Source organism: Papio anubis, chromosome 13, assembly GCF_008728515.1.
Source record: "Papio anubis isolate 15944 chromosome 13, Panubis1.0, whole genome shotgun sequence".
Taxonomy (NCBI): Eukaryota; Metazoa; Chordata; class Mammalia; order Primates; family Cercopithecidae; genus Papio; species Papio anubis.
The window spans coordinates 84,457,418-84,477,987 of record NC_044988.1 but is presented as its reverse complement, the minus strand read 5'-3'; the positions used below and the strand labels follow the sequence as shown (position 1 = coordinate 84,477,987).

Sequence of the window (20,570 nt, the reverse complement as noted above, 5' to 3'; positions counted from 1 at the left end):
TGAGTGTGCTCAACACCTGCTGTAAATCATGTGTCTATAATCAACACTAACCAGACAACTCATCCCAACCTTAGCCAAAATGCCATCTCACCTGAATCTCAGAGTGCAATTGCCTTTTTAAGTAACTCAGCAACTCTGTGTCCTTATGCAGAGGAGGTTCCAGATATGGGAAACCTCACAGTGACCGAGGTTAGCTGGGATGCTCTCAGACTGAACTGGACCACGCCAGATGGAACCTATGACCAGTTTACCATTCAGGTCCAGGAGGCTGACCAGGTGGAAGAGGCTCACAATCTCACCGTTCCTGGCAGCCTGCGCTCCGTGGAAATCCCAGGCCTCAGGGCTGGCACTCCTTACACAATCACCCTGCACGGCGAGGTCAGGGGCCACAGCACTCGACCCCTTGCTTTAGAGGTCATCACAGGTATATGACCCTCCTCCCAGACTGGAGACGTGATAGGAGCCAGCATGTCATTGAAATAGAGAAAATTCCCCTGTGAGGCAGAATCCTACCTCAGTGTTGTTGACAGACAGAATGAATCTCTAACTCAGGAAGGTCTGTGTTGGAATTCTACCTCACTGACTAAATATTCTTGGGAATATATGTATGTATCTATATAGATACACATACATACATACCCACAAATATATACTTCTATATATAGTGTGTGTATATATATACTTATATATATAGTGTGTGTGTATATATATACTTATATATCTAGTATATATATAATTTTTTTTTGAGTCAGGGTCTCATTCTTTTGCCCAGGCTAGAATGCAGTGGTGTGACCATGGCTCACCATAGCCTCAGACTCCTAGACTGAAGTGATTCTCCTGCCTCAGCCTCCACAGTAGCTGGGACCACAGGTGTGAGTCCCCACACTCAGCTGAGTTTTTTGTATTTTTTGTAGAAATGGAGTTTCACCGTGTTGCCCAGGCTGGTCTCGAACTCCTGGGCTCAAGCAGTCTTCTCACTTTGGCCTCCCAATGTGCTGGGATTACAGGCATGAGCTAGCGTACCCTGCCTCTATTCTTGGGTATATTTCTTGACATCCCTGAGCCTCCTTTTTATATCTTTAAATCAGCAATGACCCCTACTTCAGGAAACTGTCATGAGCAATAAATAAGCTAATGAATGTCAGTGCTTAGCAAAGTGCCCATCATGTAGTAAATATTGAATATCAAATAGCTAAATTTATCATATAGCAACAGAGTCATGATTTTTAAAATAGCACAAACATTAGGGCTGTGGCACAAAAATAAGATCAGAACTTTCTAGAAAAACCTTATCACTAGCCTCAGAGCCACCAACTAACACCCAACTGATAGGCAGATCTCTACATAATAACCTTTAGAAATGATGCAGTTAGCTTCTGCTAAAACTATCTAAGACTCTCTCCTCAACAGATACAAAAAGTAGGGACATTTCCAAGAAAGGACAGCCACCTTTGACTTCAATGCTTTTCATTCAATTTGGGAAGGAAAAACAATTCCTCTCAATTTTCCACCAAAAATGTGCTGCTTGCTGGGTGCGGTGGCTCGTGCCTGTAATCCCAGCACTTTGGGAGGCTGAGATGGGCGGATCACGAGGTCAGGAGATTGAGACCATCCTGGCTAACATGGTGAAACCCCGTCTCTACTAAAAATATAAAAACTTAGCCGGGCATGGTGGCGGGCGCCTGTAGTCCCAGCTACTTGGGAGGTTGAGGCAGGAGAATGGCATGAACCCTGGAGGCGGAGGTTGCAGTGAGCCGAGATCGCGCCACCGCACTGTAGCCTGGGTGACAGAGCAAGACTCCATCTCAAAAAAAAAAAAAAAAGGAAAAAAAAATGTGCTGCTCCATCTGTTATAGAAAACTGTGCTGTACATGAGGTATCTAGAAATAGCTTCAAAAAGGGCTATGGGAAAAAGGGCCAACGTTTTGGTAATAGGGTTTCTGTGCTGACCCCTAAGCCCATGCCCCACTCTACATATCCTGCCTTTTGATAATGCAACCCAAATCACCCAATTCAAAAAAATTGTTTTCCTTGCTCTTATATAACAAATTAAACTTGGTGGTTGCTAGAAACTACACAAAATTCCAAAAATAAGGGGGCCAGGTTGTATTCCTATGTTTCCTGGAATATCTTCAGATCAAACAAGAGCAAAAAGGGCCTTTGAGTCAGGTGTGGCCTGTGTGCAAGATGCTCATGATCTTCCTCTGTAGTCTGCAAACTTTTGTTTTTAGCAGTACAACTCCTTTTGCAAATGAAATCTTCCAAGGAACCCTACTATTTGACAGATAAGTGAACAGCTGTTCTTGGTGAGCCTGGAAGTAAGAGGGAGATACCGCCACCCATGTTCTCAACACAGTTCTTCTAGAAAAGCCCCAGATCTATGTGGAACACAGTTTGAAAATAACCCTTCTTAAAAGGAAGAGGTTGCTCAGACTCTCACGGTGCATTGAATCCTTGGACACCCAAGAACAAGTACCTATATCTTTCACCTTTTTTTGGTTGAAATGCCTGCAGATATTCTCCTCCCTAACTTCTAACCCATGGCCACTTCAGCCTTCAAAACAGTGGCTGAGAGATTGCATTTAACCCTCAGAAGCATCCCACAAAGCAATGGGATTTTCCATATCCTAAATCCAAACTTCCTAAATCACCAATAACAACTATGTTAAATTTCCTTTCTACATTGTAGAAGTACTAATAGTGGGTTCTGTTCTGCACCATTTACTGCAAAAAACATCCTCTCTTTTAATTAAAGGTAGGCACACTCATTTCACACAAACAGCTTTGCTCCGTGATACAGCCATTCTTCATTTAGACATAAAGTACAAGCAGAAAAAGGTGGAAGAAGAAACAAGCTGGGAACCCAGGACACAACTTTTGATCCCTGAAAGCTGATAAAAGACCAAAGAAAAAACATCATACTTGTTCACACCTGAGATAGCATACACTTTATCAACCCAGGCAGGCAGTCAGTGGCTAGTGATGAGATTATCTTTCTAATTACAAATAATGAAATAAAGCAGACATTTCTCCCCGACATGAGTAAGAAATTCCAAGGGAAAACACTCAAACAATAATTTATTTATTAAGCTGGCCACTCGCCATGTATCAGGTATGATACTAAGAAGTTGATAAATATTACCATTTAATCATCACACAATCCCATGAAACAGTACCATCAGCTCCATTTAAAGGTAAAGAGAGGGTGGTTCAGAGAGAAGCTGAGTGATATGCCCAAGATTACGCAGCCAGCAAACACTAGTGTTGGGATTCCAATCAAGGACCACCTGCCTCCAAAGTCTGAACTTATAGCTATTCCCATATCTCTTACCCTAACCCACAATCCTACTTTTCCATATGAACTTAAGCTGCTGGTAGTACACGCTCCCTGTGGGTTGTGCATTGGTGCAGATGTCTTTGCCATCTCGAGGATAAACCATGCAGATATTCCCCTTTCTGGCCATTTTCAACACCTGAAAACTACTGTGGCCAGAGAACCACAGTTCAAATTGCAAATGCTTAGAGACCAAGAATTTAAAAAAAAAAAAAAAATTATCTTTCCCCTTTCTCTCTTTCCTAGAGTCAGGCTGTGGGATGTTTGGTTTCCTAATTTTTGGTTTACAGAACTGACAAATACCTTTCTATCCTTCTTCAGAGGAGCTCCCACAGCTGGGAGATTTAGCCGTGTCTGAGGTTGGCTGGGATGGCCTCAGACTCAACTGGACCGCAGCTGACCAGGCCTATGAGCACTTTGTCATTCAGGTGCAGGAGGTCAACAAAGTGGAGGCAGCCCAGAACCTCACGGTGCCTGGCAGCCTCCGGGCTGTGGACATCCCGGGCCTCAAGGCTGCCATGCCTTATACAGTCTCCATCTATGGGGTGATCCGGGGCTATAGAACACCAGTACTCTCTGCTGAGGCTTCCACAGGTACTTCCTCTCCCTGTCAATGCTTTCTCCCCAAGGTTCTTTGCTTCCTCTCCAAGAGATCATGCGCGGAGTCAGCATCTCGCCATAACTGAATCCTTTCCATGTGCCTTTCAGTGGCCGGCTGTGCATGCTCAGAGACCTCCCTGTGGGCTATGCCTTTGTCCTCATGCCTTTGCCGTGTGGATGGCGAATGATACAGGTGTTGCCGTCTCTGATCTCCAGCCCCTCAGCCTTTCATACTTTACCTGACTGATTCTACATCTTTTTTGAATGATGAATTTTTGTTTCAGGAATCAGCCTGATGGTTTTAATTCACTTATCCAGTGCTTGGATATAACTAAAAGCCTCCCTCCCTATATATGAGTTCTGGTGGAACACAGATTATTTACTTTAGAGAGTCTTTTACTAGTTGGAAACGGTGCTTTTCTATCTCTAAATCCCTCAAGGATATGGGTACTGTGGTTCTTGCATTTAAGAAATGTTTCTTTAAAACGTAGCCAGTATAATAAGAGAACTGAATTACCCTCCTCCGGGCAATTCTCTCAGATACTGAGTCATTGTTAGAACATCAAATTAGCAAATAGCTAGACCAGAAGGAAAAAAAAAGAAATTACACAATTATGACTGGAGACTGTACCAAAGAGAAAGCCATTCATTAGCACAAGTACACACAGCAGCTTTTGGAACAAGGAATGTCCTGGGCTATGAATGTCAAAGAACTGATACCCTTTTTGCTGTTTTAATCAAGAGTTTCTCTCTGGAGTGTTGGCCTTTGGATGGCAAACTCCCAGCCCCAGACCCAGGAGGGTGCGTTATAGTTTACTCGTCACTCTACCCCTGTTACAAGGCTTCAGTGTTTCCCGGGAGCCTGCTAAAGTCAGCAGTCTTCCCCCAACACAGTTTTCCATTGCTCATCTTTATTATGTGACACCATGGGTTTGAAGTTCAGTAGAGACTATTGCTTCATTTTGCATATGACTGCCCCCCTTTTAAAATAATTATTAATGCATACCTGTACGTCCCAGTTGAATCTAGCAAGAGCATAGCTCTGCATTTTAACCTCAGTCATTTCACTAATTTTCACTGAGATAAAGAAATATAAAGCACATGCAACCACTGCCAGGACAGTGACCCTGAAATGCCTAGAATTTGCAGCCGAGGCTACTCTGAAGGCACCCGGGCCTCCTTTTTCTGAGACCCATAAACCATCCCTTCCCAGAAGGCAAAGTAATCACCCACCACTTCTGATCTTTTCTGCAGATCTTGTGGCTTGGGTGTCCTCGGCATTTTTATGTGTGTGTGTTTTTCTTCTTAACAATAGCAACATTCTTGCCACTGATGAATTGGCCTATGCGCAGGAAGGTCCATCATCCCATCTGAACTGTATCTCAACAAATCTATTAGAAGGATCTCAGAGACCAGGAGCCTTCTTTCTTGCTAAAGAGACAGTACTAGCTTTTCAAATCCTGCTCCTACCTGCCCTCTGCATGTTTTATTCTTATGGCTGGGGAAAGCACTGGCAGGACCATCTTCAAACAAAATGTTATTTCTTCGCTGAAAGGGATGGCCTAAACTGCCTTGCCTTGGCTTAGCCCTCTTGGTTGGCAATGCAATACTAGCCTTTTTGGCCTGCATAGCAGCAGTTAAGAGAGGACAAGTTATTTTAACAGAATAGGAGAATGGTTGGCGGGTCCTTGTCTAAAGCATGAAAAAAAATACCAAGAATTACACTGAGAAATTGGTAATTCCCATTAAGTCGCAAAATCAGAAGCCTCAAGTTACCACCTTGGGAGCATAATGGCATCAGAATTATTTAGCTCTCATTTGAATAGATGGGAGCTCCTTCAAAGCAAAGAATGTCTCGGGGGGGGCATCCGAGTAATCTTGGTTTCCTTAATGCAATTCAAGAGACTGGAAGCTGTCAGGACTCATATCTTTTGACCAGTGGCCAGCAACCCTGAGGGAGGGCTCCCAGAGGCATATGTGACTAAGATGCAACAGTTCCTGATAAGATCATTCAGCACATCTTCTTGGCCAGGGCCTGATTATATGTGGCAACTGCATGTAGAGAAATCTAATTGCCATACCTTCCTTTCTCTAATTTTTCTTTTAACAAAACTGCTTTTTCTCTCTCTTTGGCACTAATTGGTAACATTGCTTCCTTCCATCATAGCCGTGAACTATCAGATCTCTCTACCCAGCAATGATTCCATTAACAACCTCAATCTTAAAACACAGCCACATAATTAACCCAAATTTATTTGTTTCTTCTCCCCTACCCCTTCCTTTTTCAGCCAAAGAACCTGAAATCGGAAACTTAAATGTTTCTGACATAACTCCCGAGAGCTTCAGTCTCTCCTGGACAGCTACCGATGGGATCTTCGAGACCTTTACCATTGAAATTATTGATTCCAATAGGTTGCTGGAGATTGTGGAATATAATATCTCTGGTGCTGAACGAACTGCCCATATCTCAGGGCTACCCCCTAGTACTGATTTTATTGTCTACCTCTCTGGACTTGCTCCCAGCATCCGGACCAAAACCATCAGTGCCACAGCCACAACAGGTATATGTGCATTCTCCCATTTCTAACACAGTCTTTCCACAGTCTTCCTTGCAGGGTGAAGCCTCTCCTTCTCCTCGCCCATAGATGTACAAGCCACGGGGCACTAACTCTTCCATGGTGCTAGGCTGAAGTGCTGTTTAATATAACTCTTTTCCAACAGCAGCCCAAATAATGGATTGCCATAAAGCCATGTGCCTGATTTATTGCTGACCAGGATGTTTACAGCATAAAATGTAGTTCAGTCTAGTTTGCCGTATGGAATCTAGAGAAAAGAATTCTAACCTCTGATAACTAAAAAGCTATATAATAAGAGCTGTTCTTGACTTTGAAAGATGTCTACCTCAGTCGAAGAGGTCTTATAAATTTTCTTTCGTATTATCTTAGTGTCTTTGTCTTCCTAGTCTCTTGGACCTTGCAATACCCAAATATACCAGTGATTTAATAATCATGTTGATGGTGTTCAGTATTTTTTTCCAATTGGGAAAGTAAAGAGAAACAGCAAAGATTGCTTATCAGATGAGTGCAGGAGGCAGCCATGCCATTCAGATCACCCCAGTTCCAACACCACCTCTAGAAGACCAGACCATGATGTCTTGCCCTCAGAATAGTGAATGATAAATGGCAAAAATAAAAGTAGAATAGTTGTGTTCAAACAAGGGACTTAGTTTAAAAAACAAAAGAATGAACTGCTCTCACTTTAAATTTGTGGTGTCTGTGAGATGTGCACTAAGTCAGATGCTCTTTGCCATGCAGTAAAAGAGAACCCTATGTGAATTTAGAAAGGGGAACCCCATACATTCAAAATAGCATTCTTAGCACAATTTAGACAGTGCCCTTTCTTGGGAGGTAAATGAAGAAATCACAAACTAGAAAAAAAGAAACAATATCTACAGAACAAACACAGGAGAAATGAAGAAATCACAAACTAGAAAAAAAAAAAAGAAGAAACAATATGTACAGAACAAACACAGGATAATTTTTCCTTATAGTTTACAAAAAGGGGACTCATAGTCTGGGAAATCCAAGAAAAGGATTGACATTGTAGCATCAAAACTGCCTGTCATTTAGGTCTCACCCATGGTTGAGAGAGCGTCTGTCCTCATTCTACATGAGGCTACAAATTATCATCAGGGTGGTCCACAGATAAGGCAGAGAGTCAACATTATCCAGTTCCTATCTCAGCCAGGTTCTAGTATAAAAAATCTTAGAGGAGAAAATTAGACAAACATATATGTTTGTTTCTCATGGCTCAAACTGATTTTCAACAAGGGACAAATTATTTTACCATTAACAAAGGGTAAAGTCTAAAACTTTATGGATTTAGTCTTAAGTGTTTTGATTTTGACTTTATAATGGTGTTTTAAATTGACACACTTTCTTTTTTTTTTTTTTTTTCTTGCTTTAGTAGCCGAACCACTTCTTAGCCACCTCACTGTCTCAAACATGACCTGGGGCAGTGTGTCCATCTCGTGGGAAGCTCAGGAGTCTGCCTTTGATAGCTTTCTTATAGAAGTTAGTAATTCCGATCACCCCCAGGAGACCATAGTGCTCTCTGTGCCTGGGGTGTCTCGCAGCTCTGTCATCACCAACCTCAAAGCTTCTTCTAATTACACTGCCCACCTTCATGGGCTGATTGGTGGGCAGCATGCTCAGACCCTGATGGTCCAAGCAACCACAGGTATTTCCTATTATGGCTTCTTCACTCTTCATTGAATTTCCTCTGAATAGCATTCCAAAAATCACCCGCTACCCACTTTTCATCCTCCTAGTTGCTCCCAATCCTTCTCAAATTTGATAGAGCCATCCAAATCAAAGGTTTAAGGCTTTAAAATAACTCTCATCCCAAATTAAAGAATTTCAGTGTCAAACCTCTTTTTCCTAAATATCCATTCACATCTGGAGTTGTTCTGTTTGTTTGTATAAAGTTAACCTGACTTGCTTTGGTTGAATTTCTACACCATCCTTTCATCTGATCTTGAATAATCTTTTTCAATCCCACCCATTATCATCTGCTTGTGGTCTTTCTAATCAAAGTTTGCCTATGTCATGTTCAAAGAGGTATGTGCATGCCATTTCTGGTGCCTTGGTCAGAAAGATCTACGCTCTCTTTCTCTCTAGCAGGATTTTAAAAAATAAGAGTGCCTTGAGCATGCTGAGAATAGACTCTGAATCACAACCCAAGAACTGCATGAGAGGACCCAGTGGTCTTATCTTGTTCTCAAGATTTTTGTCTGAAGACTACTCTTTTTTGACATGTACTTTGTCAAGCATGTTTTGCCACCCACTGATAGCTGTCACAAAGTCTCAGGCTCTTCTTTCAAGCCATCATCTTGTCTAAATCTTGGTGCATGTGATGAATATTCAGAGCATTAAATTTTGAAAATGTTTCTTTTTCCTGGAAGCAGCTAGCATGGCAATGAATCATTTCAGAAAGTTAAAAGTGGTGGGAGAAAAATGCCCCTCGTTTTGCATGGAACACTGACCACACCCTAATTACCACTATCTTTCTCTGTTTTTTCTTGCATCTCATTTCTCAGCTTGGTTGCACCCGTTGAGAGACAGCTGAGGTAAAGCTGACCTCAAGAACCAGAGTCTTATTCTGCATGGTGAATCTGTTGGCATTGACAGTCTGTCTGGTAGCATGAGAAGAATTCCAGCATGCATCCTTAATTTGGGAGATGGTTTCTACAGCAAAATATAGGGAAATAACAGAGTTCCACTTGGAAGATTTTAGTCTTTTGTGTGGTTGAGGGAATTTGTCAAAGCTATAGCTGAAAATGATTGCATTGTTACCTTCTGAAACTAATTGATAAGGAGGAAATCCCATGTCAATGCTAATGGCTATATTCTGCTTCTGAACCAAATCCTTTTTGTTCTTAGAGATTTTATGACATCGAGTTATGCTGTACAATTGTGCAGTTAAAGTTTATCCAAATGAGCCCCTTCTTTCCTCAAATTTTGGAGCTGAAGCAAAATAACTCCCAAGTCCTTGGAAGAAATATTATGCCTTTTCCCAACCCTAAATCCTGATCTTAATATCTGAATCCTCCGGTACTGTTGCCTCTCTCTAAAATACAATCTGGGCCACACTTACTTTAAAATTAGTTTTATTTGATAAATGAACATTTAGGAAGCCAGCCCCATGAACATCTAGCCATATAGGCCCCTTAACATTAAATGAGTTGCTCTCAAAAGTGAATGTCTAGACTTTAACAGAAAAGAGATATTTAACCTCAGAAAAACCATCTATCTGTCCAAATTATCCAATAAGTGAGTTTCCTGAACAGAAAATTCAATGCCTAACTTCAAGTTTTTCTTTCATCTTTGCATTCACCAGGAATTTTTAATGGAAGCCATCTTCACCTTTACAGTATTAAATGGTGAAATATAGATTTTCCTACAGTGCATATTAAGTACTGTAAAAATTTATCTTGTATGGATATTAGCCTTTAATTTGTGCAACCAATAGATACTAAAAAAGAATACTGAATAAGGAAACTCAAAGAAGCATTTTCTAAAACATGTTCAATGGAATACCAGCTCCTTGAGATGTTCAAAGAATATTCCTCAGTTAGGGTATGCATTGATCAATAAGTTTATGAAATATGGGCTAAACAAAATTAAATAGGTTTATTGACAGAACCAGCCTGTCAGAGCCTTCAAAATGCAAACTCACCTTGTGAATCTCTATGGTAAGACATAATATTCAGTGTTTGCCATGCATACTTAATCATAAAGCTGTCTTTTCTTGGAACATCTTACAGGGCTTATGTCCCCATTACAAACTTTAGAAAATGTAGCCTTAATACCCTTCATATTATTCCAATCTACCACCCTAATGGCTTGTCTACTCTTCCTCATACATGACTAGCAAATGGTAGTGTCTATGCTTTAAAAGAACACAGATCTAAAAAATAAAATAAAAATAAAAATAAGAAAAGAACACAAATCTATGCCTGCAGAGAAAGCAATATATTTTCTATCATCATATTCAATGCAGGTGTAGACACAGCCTAACATACTGTCTCTTCTGCATGTATTTGGAGATATTGATGCTTTCATGTTCTATGGCTACATTCTGGAAAAATCCACTGCTTCCTCTAATAATGTCTCTCTCTTTCTCTCTGCCTGTGTTCCTTCTTTAGAACCAGAGCTACAGTTGGGCACGCTAATCCTTAGCAATATTACTCCAAACAGCTTCAACATGTCGTGGACCACTCAAGCTGGGCTTTTTGCAAAGATTGTTATCAATGTGAGTGACACTCACTCACTGCATGAGTCCCAGCAATTCATAGTCTCAGGAGATGCAAAGCAAGCTCACGTCACAGGCTTGGTGGAGAACACTGGCTATGACGTCAGTGTGGCAGGGACCACCTGGGCTGGGGATCCCACCAGACCCCTCACTGCCTTTGTCATTACAGGTACTCAATCAGAGGTTCTCACTTGTCTAACACAGAGAGAAAAGGAGATAAGTCATCTTAAAGGAAAATTCAACAAAAATACAATCTTCACTCCAAATGTATACTCTTTTATTTTTAATTGACAAATAGTAATTGTATATATTTATGAAGAATAGTGTGTTGTTTTGATATACATATACATTGTGGATTGGTTAAATCAACCTAATTAATATATCAATCACCTCACCTACTTATTTATTTATTTATTGTGCTGTGAGAACATTTAAAATCTACTCTTTTAGGAATTTTGAAGTGTTCAATGCGTTATTATTAACTATGGCCAGTCACCATGCTGTGCAGTAGATCACTAAAACTTATTCCTTCTGTCTAACTGAACTTTGCACTTATTGACCAACATCTCCCCTTTCTTCATCTCCCCAACCCCAGTCACTGGTAACCACCATTCTTCTCTGTGCTTCTATATGTTCAGTTTTCTTAGATTACACATATGAGATCATGCAGTATTTGTCTTTCTGTGCCTGGATTATTTCACTCTGTATAGTGCCCTCCGGGTTCATCCATGTTGTTGAAAATGACAGAATTTTCCTCTTTTTTTAAGGTTATAAAGTATTCCATTATATATATACACACACACACACACACACGGAATGTATATATGTATATATAAATGTGATATATCTATATTACACATTTTCTTTATCCTTTCATCCATTGACAGACACAGGTTACATTACTCATGAGAGCCAAGATAATATATGTAAACTTCTAAGTAAAGAGAAAGCAGATACTATTATAAAGGAGAGGACTTTCACAGCTGCTCTTAGGAAGTGGAGACAACGTTCTCAAGAGTTGTATAAAGCTTTTAGGGTTTTTTGTGCCCAGTTTTATTGTCTGTTTTATCCATAGTTTAGAGATTCTGCCTAAAAAGTGACTCCTAAATTAGTAAAGGCCTGAGATTGAAATTCTGTTCATAAATCATGCTAGGTAAGGCAGTTCATATATGTGCCTCAAAAGTATAATCATCTTTTTCTTTAGAAAATAATTATTCTTAAAATTGACAATACAATAGATTGATTAAGGTTCAACTTCAGATGACAGATAAATTTCAAGTTTAATTAAGCCCTACCCATTCATTCAACTTGACTTCTTGAACATTTGCCAGTGTTCAATTTGGCAAATGCTTCCAAATGGTGGCAGCACAAACTTCAGTGGCAAAGTCTGCACATGGTGTCAGTTTACTAAGTCTCTAGCCCAAAAAGCCTCAGAAAATATTTAGAAGTCTCTTCCTTTTTCATTAGTGATAATTTTCAGAAGATGGACTTTGCTGTCTGATTTTCACATTAAACTAGGTCTCTCCCAGGGTCTAAATTGTCATAACTAAGACATGTTAATTACTACAATTAAATATTTAATTAGAGGCAGCATGGTGTCCTGGAAGAGTGAGGATTTTGAGATCAAGCTTGCATGGTTTCTAAACCTCTCCCACAGTTTTTTAGCTACATAACTTTAGGAAGTTCTTAACTTGTTTGAACCCTAATTTCCTTATGCATGGAGAGAGGACACCACAGGTATTTCTGGGAGCCTTGTCTCAGAGATTAAATAGAGTTGATGAAATTTAACTGCCTAGCATCCAGTAGGAATTTTACAGATGCTAGGTTCTTTCTGCTGTCTCCCAACATAATTAGGAAAGCGGCTTTCTTTAAAATAACCAATAAGCCTAGATAGAACAATAGACCTATGCAATCATGAACTCCCTCTCCTTTTTAAGAGAATATTGGATGCGTTTTAATGTAAGATTAAAAAGTGATTATTTTTTCCTATCCAGTTACCTAATGTGAATTAAATCATTCAGATAAGTCTTCAAATGCAGAACATGGTAATTTCTTAAGGGACTGAGACAAGGAGGTATGAGATGAGATTCTCACTGCTCAGGAGAGGAGAAATGGCCACAGATCCCATCAGGCCATTGCTTGTAGCTGCTTGCAGGACCTCCCACATAACAGAAGAAAGGGAAGCTGAGAGAGCCAGTCTTGGGAATCCTAGATCCCGTTACAGCATTGCCTCAGCTAATCCATGATGTGAAAAGATTGTGTTTTAAAAGAAGCATATTAAAAAAGAAAAAAACAAAACAGGAGGGACTCTTAAATAACAAGCCCTCGATTGACTAATTATCCTGAATGCCCTCACTTTCATTGGAATTCACTGCTTTGTTGGTGTGGAGGTGCAAAGAGGCCAACTATCAAAGGAAGACGCCACTTATCTAAACAAAATCCAGGAACAGAATTTGAGACCCTTGTTTCTCAGACCAAGATTGTTTTCTCAGTATAAGATATTTCATCTTTGCTTTTGATAGAATTGTGATTCTTGGGAAATTTTTACATGGAAAAAATGCCTCAGAATAAACACCAAGTGTTTCAAAATAAGTACAGGAAGTCCAAGCCACGACAAAATTTAAATCTCTATTTATAACATGAAGGTATTAATTCCCTTATTCATTCAGTCACCAAACACTTCTTTTTTAAACATTTTTCTTTATGTGTCATGGATTAGACCCTAAGCATTAGTGAATTAATGCAAGAGCTTTGAAAGTTTCCATTTAGCTGCAATGGAAAAGAAGTCTCTAAACTAGATGCAGCTAATTTGAAATTCTTGTCTCCTTTTTTTCTTCTGATTAAAAAATAAAATGCATTTACCAGTACTGTTGGAAAAAAAAAACACACACACACACCTAGAAAAGAGACGCTGGACCTTCTCCACTAATCCTCCTTTTCCCTTAGGATTGCCATCACTGATTGGGGTTGACTTTGGGTATGGAAAGAACACAGAACTTGGAGTCAGAAGACCTGGTTGGATCTCAGCTTAGGCACCTAGTAGATGTATGACCTAGGTTAAGTCATTAACCTCTCTGGTTTTTTAAGATGTGATAGAGGTTGGAAGGCAGGTAACAATATCTACCCTACTGTATCATTTTGAAGATTAACTAGGATAATGATGTGAAGCTTTGTCAGTTGGAAAGTATCAGTGGAAACTTAGCCAACACGAGCTCACTCCTTTTGGATATCCCAATGTGTGAATAGGCCATTTAGCACGTGAGAAATCAGAATGCCTGGGACATACATGTTTGGTGAATGAATGAATGAAGGAAAGATGATGGCAGAACTTACTAAGACCCAGATGTGTTCTTGTTTTCTAACTTTATCCAGGAAAATAAACAGCAAAAGATTTAGCAAATCTTATAATTTCTTAGTGGGTTATAACCATGAGCTATTAATTTTGACACATAAGAAAAAACTTACCTCCTCCCTTTATTTCAGCTTGTGAGGATATGTCACTAATTGACTTCATTAATTTGATTCAAAATGTGCACTAGAAGTGGGATAGAAACACAAGAAGTATACCGGAAATAAATTATACTTGGAAAAAAAAAAACCTGAAAGCAGTGGGAAGTAGACAAAGGGATCCAAACTCAACACAATGCATCCTATTTGCATAGAGAACTACATGGCTTTTGGAGTCAGACCCGACTAAAAACTTTGCTCTATCTCTTCTTACAAGCTTATAACTTTAGCCAAGTCAATCGACTTCTTTGAAACTTAGTTCGCTCACATGTAAAATGAGAATAATACCTACCTCATAGGCTATTAAGAGAATTGCACAAGATAACCCCATCTGGCACCCAATAAGTTCTTGCTGAATTTTAATTTGCTGAGCATATAACACAAATTGAATGATGGACTTGGATATCTATTGATGTTCTTGGAAACGTGTGCTATCCTGACAGAGTCAGTGCTGCTAACCTGAGTTATTTTCACTCCTCCCTTCTTTCAGAGGCCCTGCCCCTTCTGGAAAACCTAACCATTTCCGACATTAATCCCTACGGGTTCACAGTTTCCTGGATGGCATCGGAGAATGCCTTTGACAGCTTTCTAGTAACGGTGGTGGATTCTGGGAAGCTGCTGGACCCCCAGGAATTTACACTTTCAGGAACCCAGAGGAAGCTGGAGCTTAGAGGCCTCATAACTGGCATTGGCTATGAGGTTATGGTCTCTGGCTTCACCCAAGGGCACCAAACCAAGCCCTTGAGGGCTGAGATTGTTACAGGTATTTCAAATCAAGTGAGCCGTTCGTTCCTCTTCCTGGTCCCCTTCTGTGTAATCTGTCTGCCAGATCGCCATGACTTTAACATCTTTGTTCACATTGCCTACTTAATCCATAAATGTGGTCTACTGTTTCACCTTCTCCCCATACTCCCTCTTGTCATATGTACCTAATGAACATGCCCCACTCCCACCCTAGAAATGAGAAGGTCGAAATATTTCTGCTTTGTATTCAAAATCCTTTAGGCCTTGTCTTGTCCATAGCTCTTGTGTGCTTACCTCATATCATCTTCCCTTGTGATCAACCTGGCTGGTCCCCAGCTACATTTCAGCCTTCTCAAAAGAAATATACCAATGAGTATATTTCCAAAACGTGTTTAAAACCTTTGCCATCTCAAAGTCTCAACCACGATCTTAACAAACTTACCTAGTGGGCTCACCATTGGAAAACCAAATGTGAACTTATTTTATTGGTAATCACTAATATCAGAGAGACTCTGCAACACAGACTAAATCCATAATTTTCTCAAGACTAATGATTCCTACAGAAATTAACAACTGTAACAGTCAAACATCTGTGTTTCCCAAAGTCTTTCTAGAGATTACTAGCTCCACAGAATGTTCAAAGGTCCTACTCGGTGAGGAAATTCCACGTTCAAATAAGTCTGGAAAGATTGAGTTAAACAAAGTTAAAGAGGATCTTTAACTGCAAGGCTTTTCAGAACACCCTAACGTGCATTATCTCCAAGAAGTACTTATCCAGGCAATATTTTCCAAACTTAATTGACAAAGGATACTTTTTAAGGAAGAGGATCAAACAGGAATAGTTCGCTCTGAGCACACTTTGGGAAACTCAGCTCTACATCTACATTGACATTGAGTTTTGTCTAGTTAAGGCAATACAAGATGAAACCCTAGGTCCACAATATGTAGCACAAAAGTTTCCAACTTCAGTTCTACCATCTGAACATTTATCTAATAGTTAATAAAATAACAAGAAAGAATGCCAAAAAAAAAAAAAAAGTCAAGGGTAGGTGCCTTCTTTAATGAAACAGCACTACGAACAAAGCAAAAAGACCAAAACATTTTAAAAGCCATTTTGGGCAGCCTCAAGGGGAATGTAATCAGCAGTATCATCATGAGCAGCTCTACAGATCATTAATGCTGGTTTATTTGTCTTTTCAAAAAGAAAAGAAAAGGGTCTTGCAGGGGATGGGCACTCAGCCACTGGAAGACAGAGAGCAAATGTAAACAAGTTACTGGCTTTGAACTTATTTAATAATATGTGGGAGGGGCCGATACTGAGTCCAGATGTGGATTTACAGAATTGCTTTTAGACAAAACTCACATATGCAAACATACTTGATTTGTATTGAATGTGTCTACTCCATCATTCCCCTCTCCTGACTCTACTGGACTTGTTAATGTTGAATGATTTTATTTTTGGTATCTCAGGACACTTCTATCTCTGAAAGCCGGGGCATCACTTCCTATTGATACCCCCACTGGAGAGAAGATTGTACGGACTGGTAAATGATGTTGTCTTTCCTCCTTCTCCCACCATTTTCTCTCCCTCTAGAAGCCGAACCAGAAGTTGACAACCTTCTGGTTTCAGATGCCACCCCAGACGGTTTCCGTCTGTCCTGGACAGCTGATGAAGGGGTCTTCGACAATTTTGTTCTCAAAATCAGAGATACCAAAAAGCAGTCTGAGCCACTGGAAATAACCCTACTTGCCCCCGAACGTACCAGGGACATAACAGGTCTCAGAGAGGCTACTGAATACGAAATTGAACTGTATGGAATAAGCAAAGGAAAGCGATCCCAGCCAGTCAGTGCTATAGCAACAACAGGTACTGTAAATAAACAAGAGAAAACAGAGAAAAGTCATGACTCAGGGGTCTTGTTCTCACAGGGCTCAGTAATCACAGGAGCTTTGGATGCAGGCAGGCTGGTGCTCTGATCCTGGCTCTTTCAATTATAGACTGTGTTACCTTGGACAATTTGGCTAAGTCCTTATGCAAAAAAAAGTATGATACCATTTACTTAATAGGGTTGTGAGGATTAAATGAGATAATTTATGTAAAGCCCATAGTGGAGGGCCTGGCACATGGCAAGGGCTCAGCAAATGAGAGCTATTCACATTATCATTAATGCATCATCATCGTTACAATTATCGTCTTTTTTTTATGTTCCAAAGATTCTTCCTTCTATCTATTATCTCATCATATTTTATCCAGAGATACACCTCCTTGTTCTTTGGCCAAACATTTGAGCTACACCAAGCAGGGAGATAATGGAGAAGCGGCACCTCTACCTAAAAAGATTAACATTTATAAAATGCTACATGTGAATAATCAGTACAGTGATCAGCAAGGATAAAGGAGAGAGCTGGCAAGATTAACATGCTACTATTTATGAAGCTCTCTAACTTTGATACTCATAACAACTCTGAAAGGCACCTAGAGTGTCCTTGGAGTTTAATCACTTTTTTCCAGAAAAAAAAAAAAAAGATGGTTAATAATATGACTCTTAGGCCCAGTATGATGGCTCACACTTGTAATCCCAGTATTTTAGGAGGCTGAGACAGGAGGAGGATCACTTGAGTCCAGGAATTTGAGACCAGCCTAAGCAACATAGTAAGATCTTGCCCGTACAAAAAAAAAAAAAAAAATTAAAAAATTAGCCAGATGTGGTGCCTCATACCAGCTACTTTGGAGACTGAGGCAGGAAGATCTCTTGAGCCCAGGAGATCAAGGCTGTAGTGAGCCGTGTTCATGCCACTGCACTCCCACCTGGATGACGGAGCAAGACCCTGTCTCAACTAATAGTAATAATAACAGTAGTAATAATATGACTCTTTATAATAATAATACTAAGATGAACATGACTTTTTAAAGAGAAAAGGAAAGACCTCCAACAAGTAGAGTAAATTCTTTCATGAAATTGAGGGAGATGCAGAGACATAGCATTTGCTGGAGACAGCTGCTTCAAAGGGAACCAGGGGACAGAACCACAAAATCACCAGGAGAGATAAAAGGGACCTGAGAGGTGATGTAGCTCAACCTCTTCTGTTTGTGCATGAAGACTCTGAGGACCAGAATGATGAGATTATTTTTCTATGGTCATAGAGCTAGATTTGGAGTAAAACCCAATGACCAGTTTATTCTAATACTATTAAAAATGAGCAGTCTGGATGAGAGAAAACCAATGCCTATAGCTGCTTGCCATCTCTGCCAGGTATAGGCATGACATTTGCCAAAACCTCTCCTTTTTGTCTAAAGATAGATATTCTATATTGTCAGGTTTTCAAGACGTAACAAGTGGCAACAAACCACCCATGTAAAAATAATAATCAGTATTTATAGACTTGGAGAAAATGCTAGAATCCAGGCAGCAACCTAGTAAGAGGGAAAAATCCTGTTTCTTATTAACAGGGACACTCTATCCTGGGATGCAGGTCTCAGTATCCTCCTCCCTGTGGCTGCCCATAAAACGACTCCAGATCAGAGACAGAGCCTTGATTTTGATCTTGGTTTGTAAACAGTACTCTTCAAAGTTTACTTCTGATCATTGATTTGTTTTGCTGATCTTTTTTTTCTAGAAGCCCTGCAGTTCTAAAGCAAAAAAGAGAATGAATAATCATGAATTAAAATTTTTTTTAAGAACAACAACAAAAAAGGCAAGGCAGACCCTGCTCTTTTGGAAAGCCCTCTCTTTCATTTTCTTCTCTAGAGCCTTGTAGTTTACAGCCAAAGACAGGCGCCCACGTGTGTGTGCAATTGTGTGTGTGTGTGTGTGTGTGTGTGTCTCTACATGCCTGTGCTCCAGGACCAGAAGACAGGAAAGGGGGCTCTTGAGCACAGAAGATGCCTAATTTCTATCTTCACCTCATCAAGTTTATAAATTTCCCCTTTTGTGTGTGTGTGTGTGTTTTTTTTTTTTTAATCCTTTCTCCTCTCCTTTCTTCCTCCCTCATACCATTGTAAACTCTTCTCTGTAATGTCCTATCCCTGTTCCTCCTGAGAAGGCCCTGCTGTAGCTCTTCCTGTCACTCACAAGGTACCTCTCCACAGCAGAAGCTGCCAGCCCTGGGTGCCCAGGGTAGTAGAAAGGGCAGTGAAAGACAGTGCTACCTGTTGGTTAAGCCAACAACCGTGGGGCAGTGTCCTTGGAATTTAATCATGGCTCTACCTCAATTCCCTCATCTGGAAAATAGAATTTAACTCAAAGGTCAGCCACGAGATTTAAATAAGATCATGAATATCAAGTATTTAGCAGAATTTCTTTACCCACAGTAACCATGTTAGCTATTAATGTGTTTGGCCATAAGATACACTTACTAAAATGTACCTACACCAAGGAGATTTTCAGTTGGAGCAAAAGTGTGAGTATGCCAGGTTGGCAGAGGGAGGTCCTCAGTGCCTGAGTTTATACACCTCACTGGTTTTTTGTTTTTTCCCAGTAGCCTCATCTCGATCTTTCGTAGGGGACACCTTAAAGTCTATTATGGCCCATGGAGGAAAGAGGGACATGGGAAAGAATATAAAGAGAGGGCAATAGTATTTACTGAATTCTCACTGCATGCCAGATGCTGTGCTGGGCGTTTCACATTTGTTATCTCCGCTAATCCTCAAAACATCCCTGTGGGTGGGTACCACTTTTCCCTCTGGACAGATGGAGCAACTGAGGTTCACAGAAGTGAAGGGACCTGCCCCGGGTCACGCAGCCTCTCAGTGGTATTTGGACAATTAAGATCTTTCAGGCTCCAGAGACCCATGTGGTTTCTGAAACTTTCCATGGACAGGGCAAAAACCCAGGCAGCCACAGAGTCTGGGGGTGGCTACCAGGCCACAGAAGAAAGCTGTAGGAGGAGATGTCTTGGATGAGAGAAAAATACAGAAAGGGGAAGAAAAAAAAAACCCTTTCTGAATTTCTGTGGGTTTCAGCATGTAATAATCCCTGTGGGTTGGAGAGGGGAAAAGATGAGGAAGTGAGCTCCCCAGAGCCTGAAAATTGTTTCCTGAATTCTCTGGGTAGGCATGGTCAGCTGAAGAGGGCAAAAATCGAAGCCAAAAAATACACAGAGAAAAGCCAAAGGGAACTGGGTTTTGAGGGGAGGTATTTGGGGAGGCAGAAGCTTCCCCTGGGCATGGCTCTCCTCACAGGTAGACCCAGTGTCCACTGGGTGTTTGCTTTGGTGATGGGCCTGAGGTTGTTCTCCTGGCTTTGGACCTCCTTCCAGTCCTAGGAATGGGTTTGTCCGGGTCAGTGTCTGTGTGAACATTATTTCCAGGATTCCAGGCTGTGCTTGGCTCTGCTGCCTACTCCTGGGACCCAGAAAGATCGCATCACAAGAATGTTCATGGGAACTTTGGTTTGGTCCTCTGTAAAATGGCTACAATCGCATCTTCTCGGGGGTTTCTATGTGAGGATTAAGCCTTATAAATTGCAAAGAACTGTACAGTTGTCAAGTCTTAGTATTATTTAATAAAAGGAACTAGAAAGCAAAGATTTAAGAAAATGTTAAAAATCAAAAATGAAAGGGGGACATATTC

The 20,570-nt window shown here is 40.5% G+C and overlaps 1 protein-coding gene across 10 annotated transcripts in view; it reads left to right on the top strand.

Moving 5' to 3' along the window:
• Positions 1-20,570, top strand: part of TNC (tenascin C) — a 98,495-nt gene that overhangs the window by 55,218 nt on the left and 22,707 nt on the right. For 2 of the 10 annotated variants that reach the window (XM_003911317.4, XM_021927215.2), the window contains exons 13-17: positions 152-424; positions 3,656-3,928; positions 6,223-6,495; positions 14,745-15,017; positions 16,593-16,865. The exons of 1 other annotated variant lie outside the window; for it this stretch is intronic. In XM_003911317.4, the coding sequence (XP_003911366.1) occupies positions 152-424; positions 3,656-3,928; positions 6,223-6,495; positions 14,745-15,017; positions 16,593-16,865 (1,365 nt within the window). The remainder of the gene's footprint in view (positions 1-151; positions 425-3,655; positions 3,929-6,222; positions 6,496-14,744; positions 15,018-16,592; positions 16,866-20,570) is intronic. 7 more of the 10 variants (XM_017949607.2, XM_031654457.1, XM_021927217.2 and 4 more) reach the window with 6 other exon arrangements.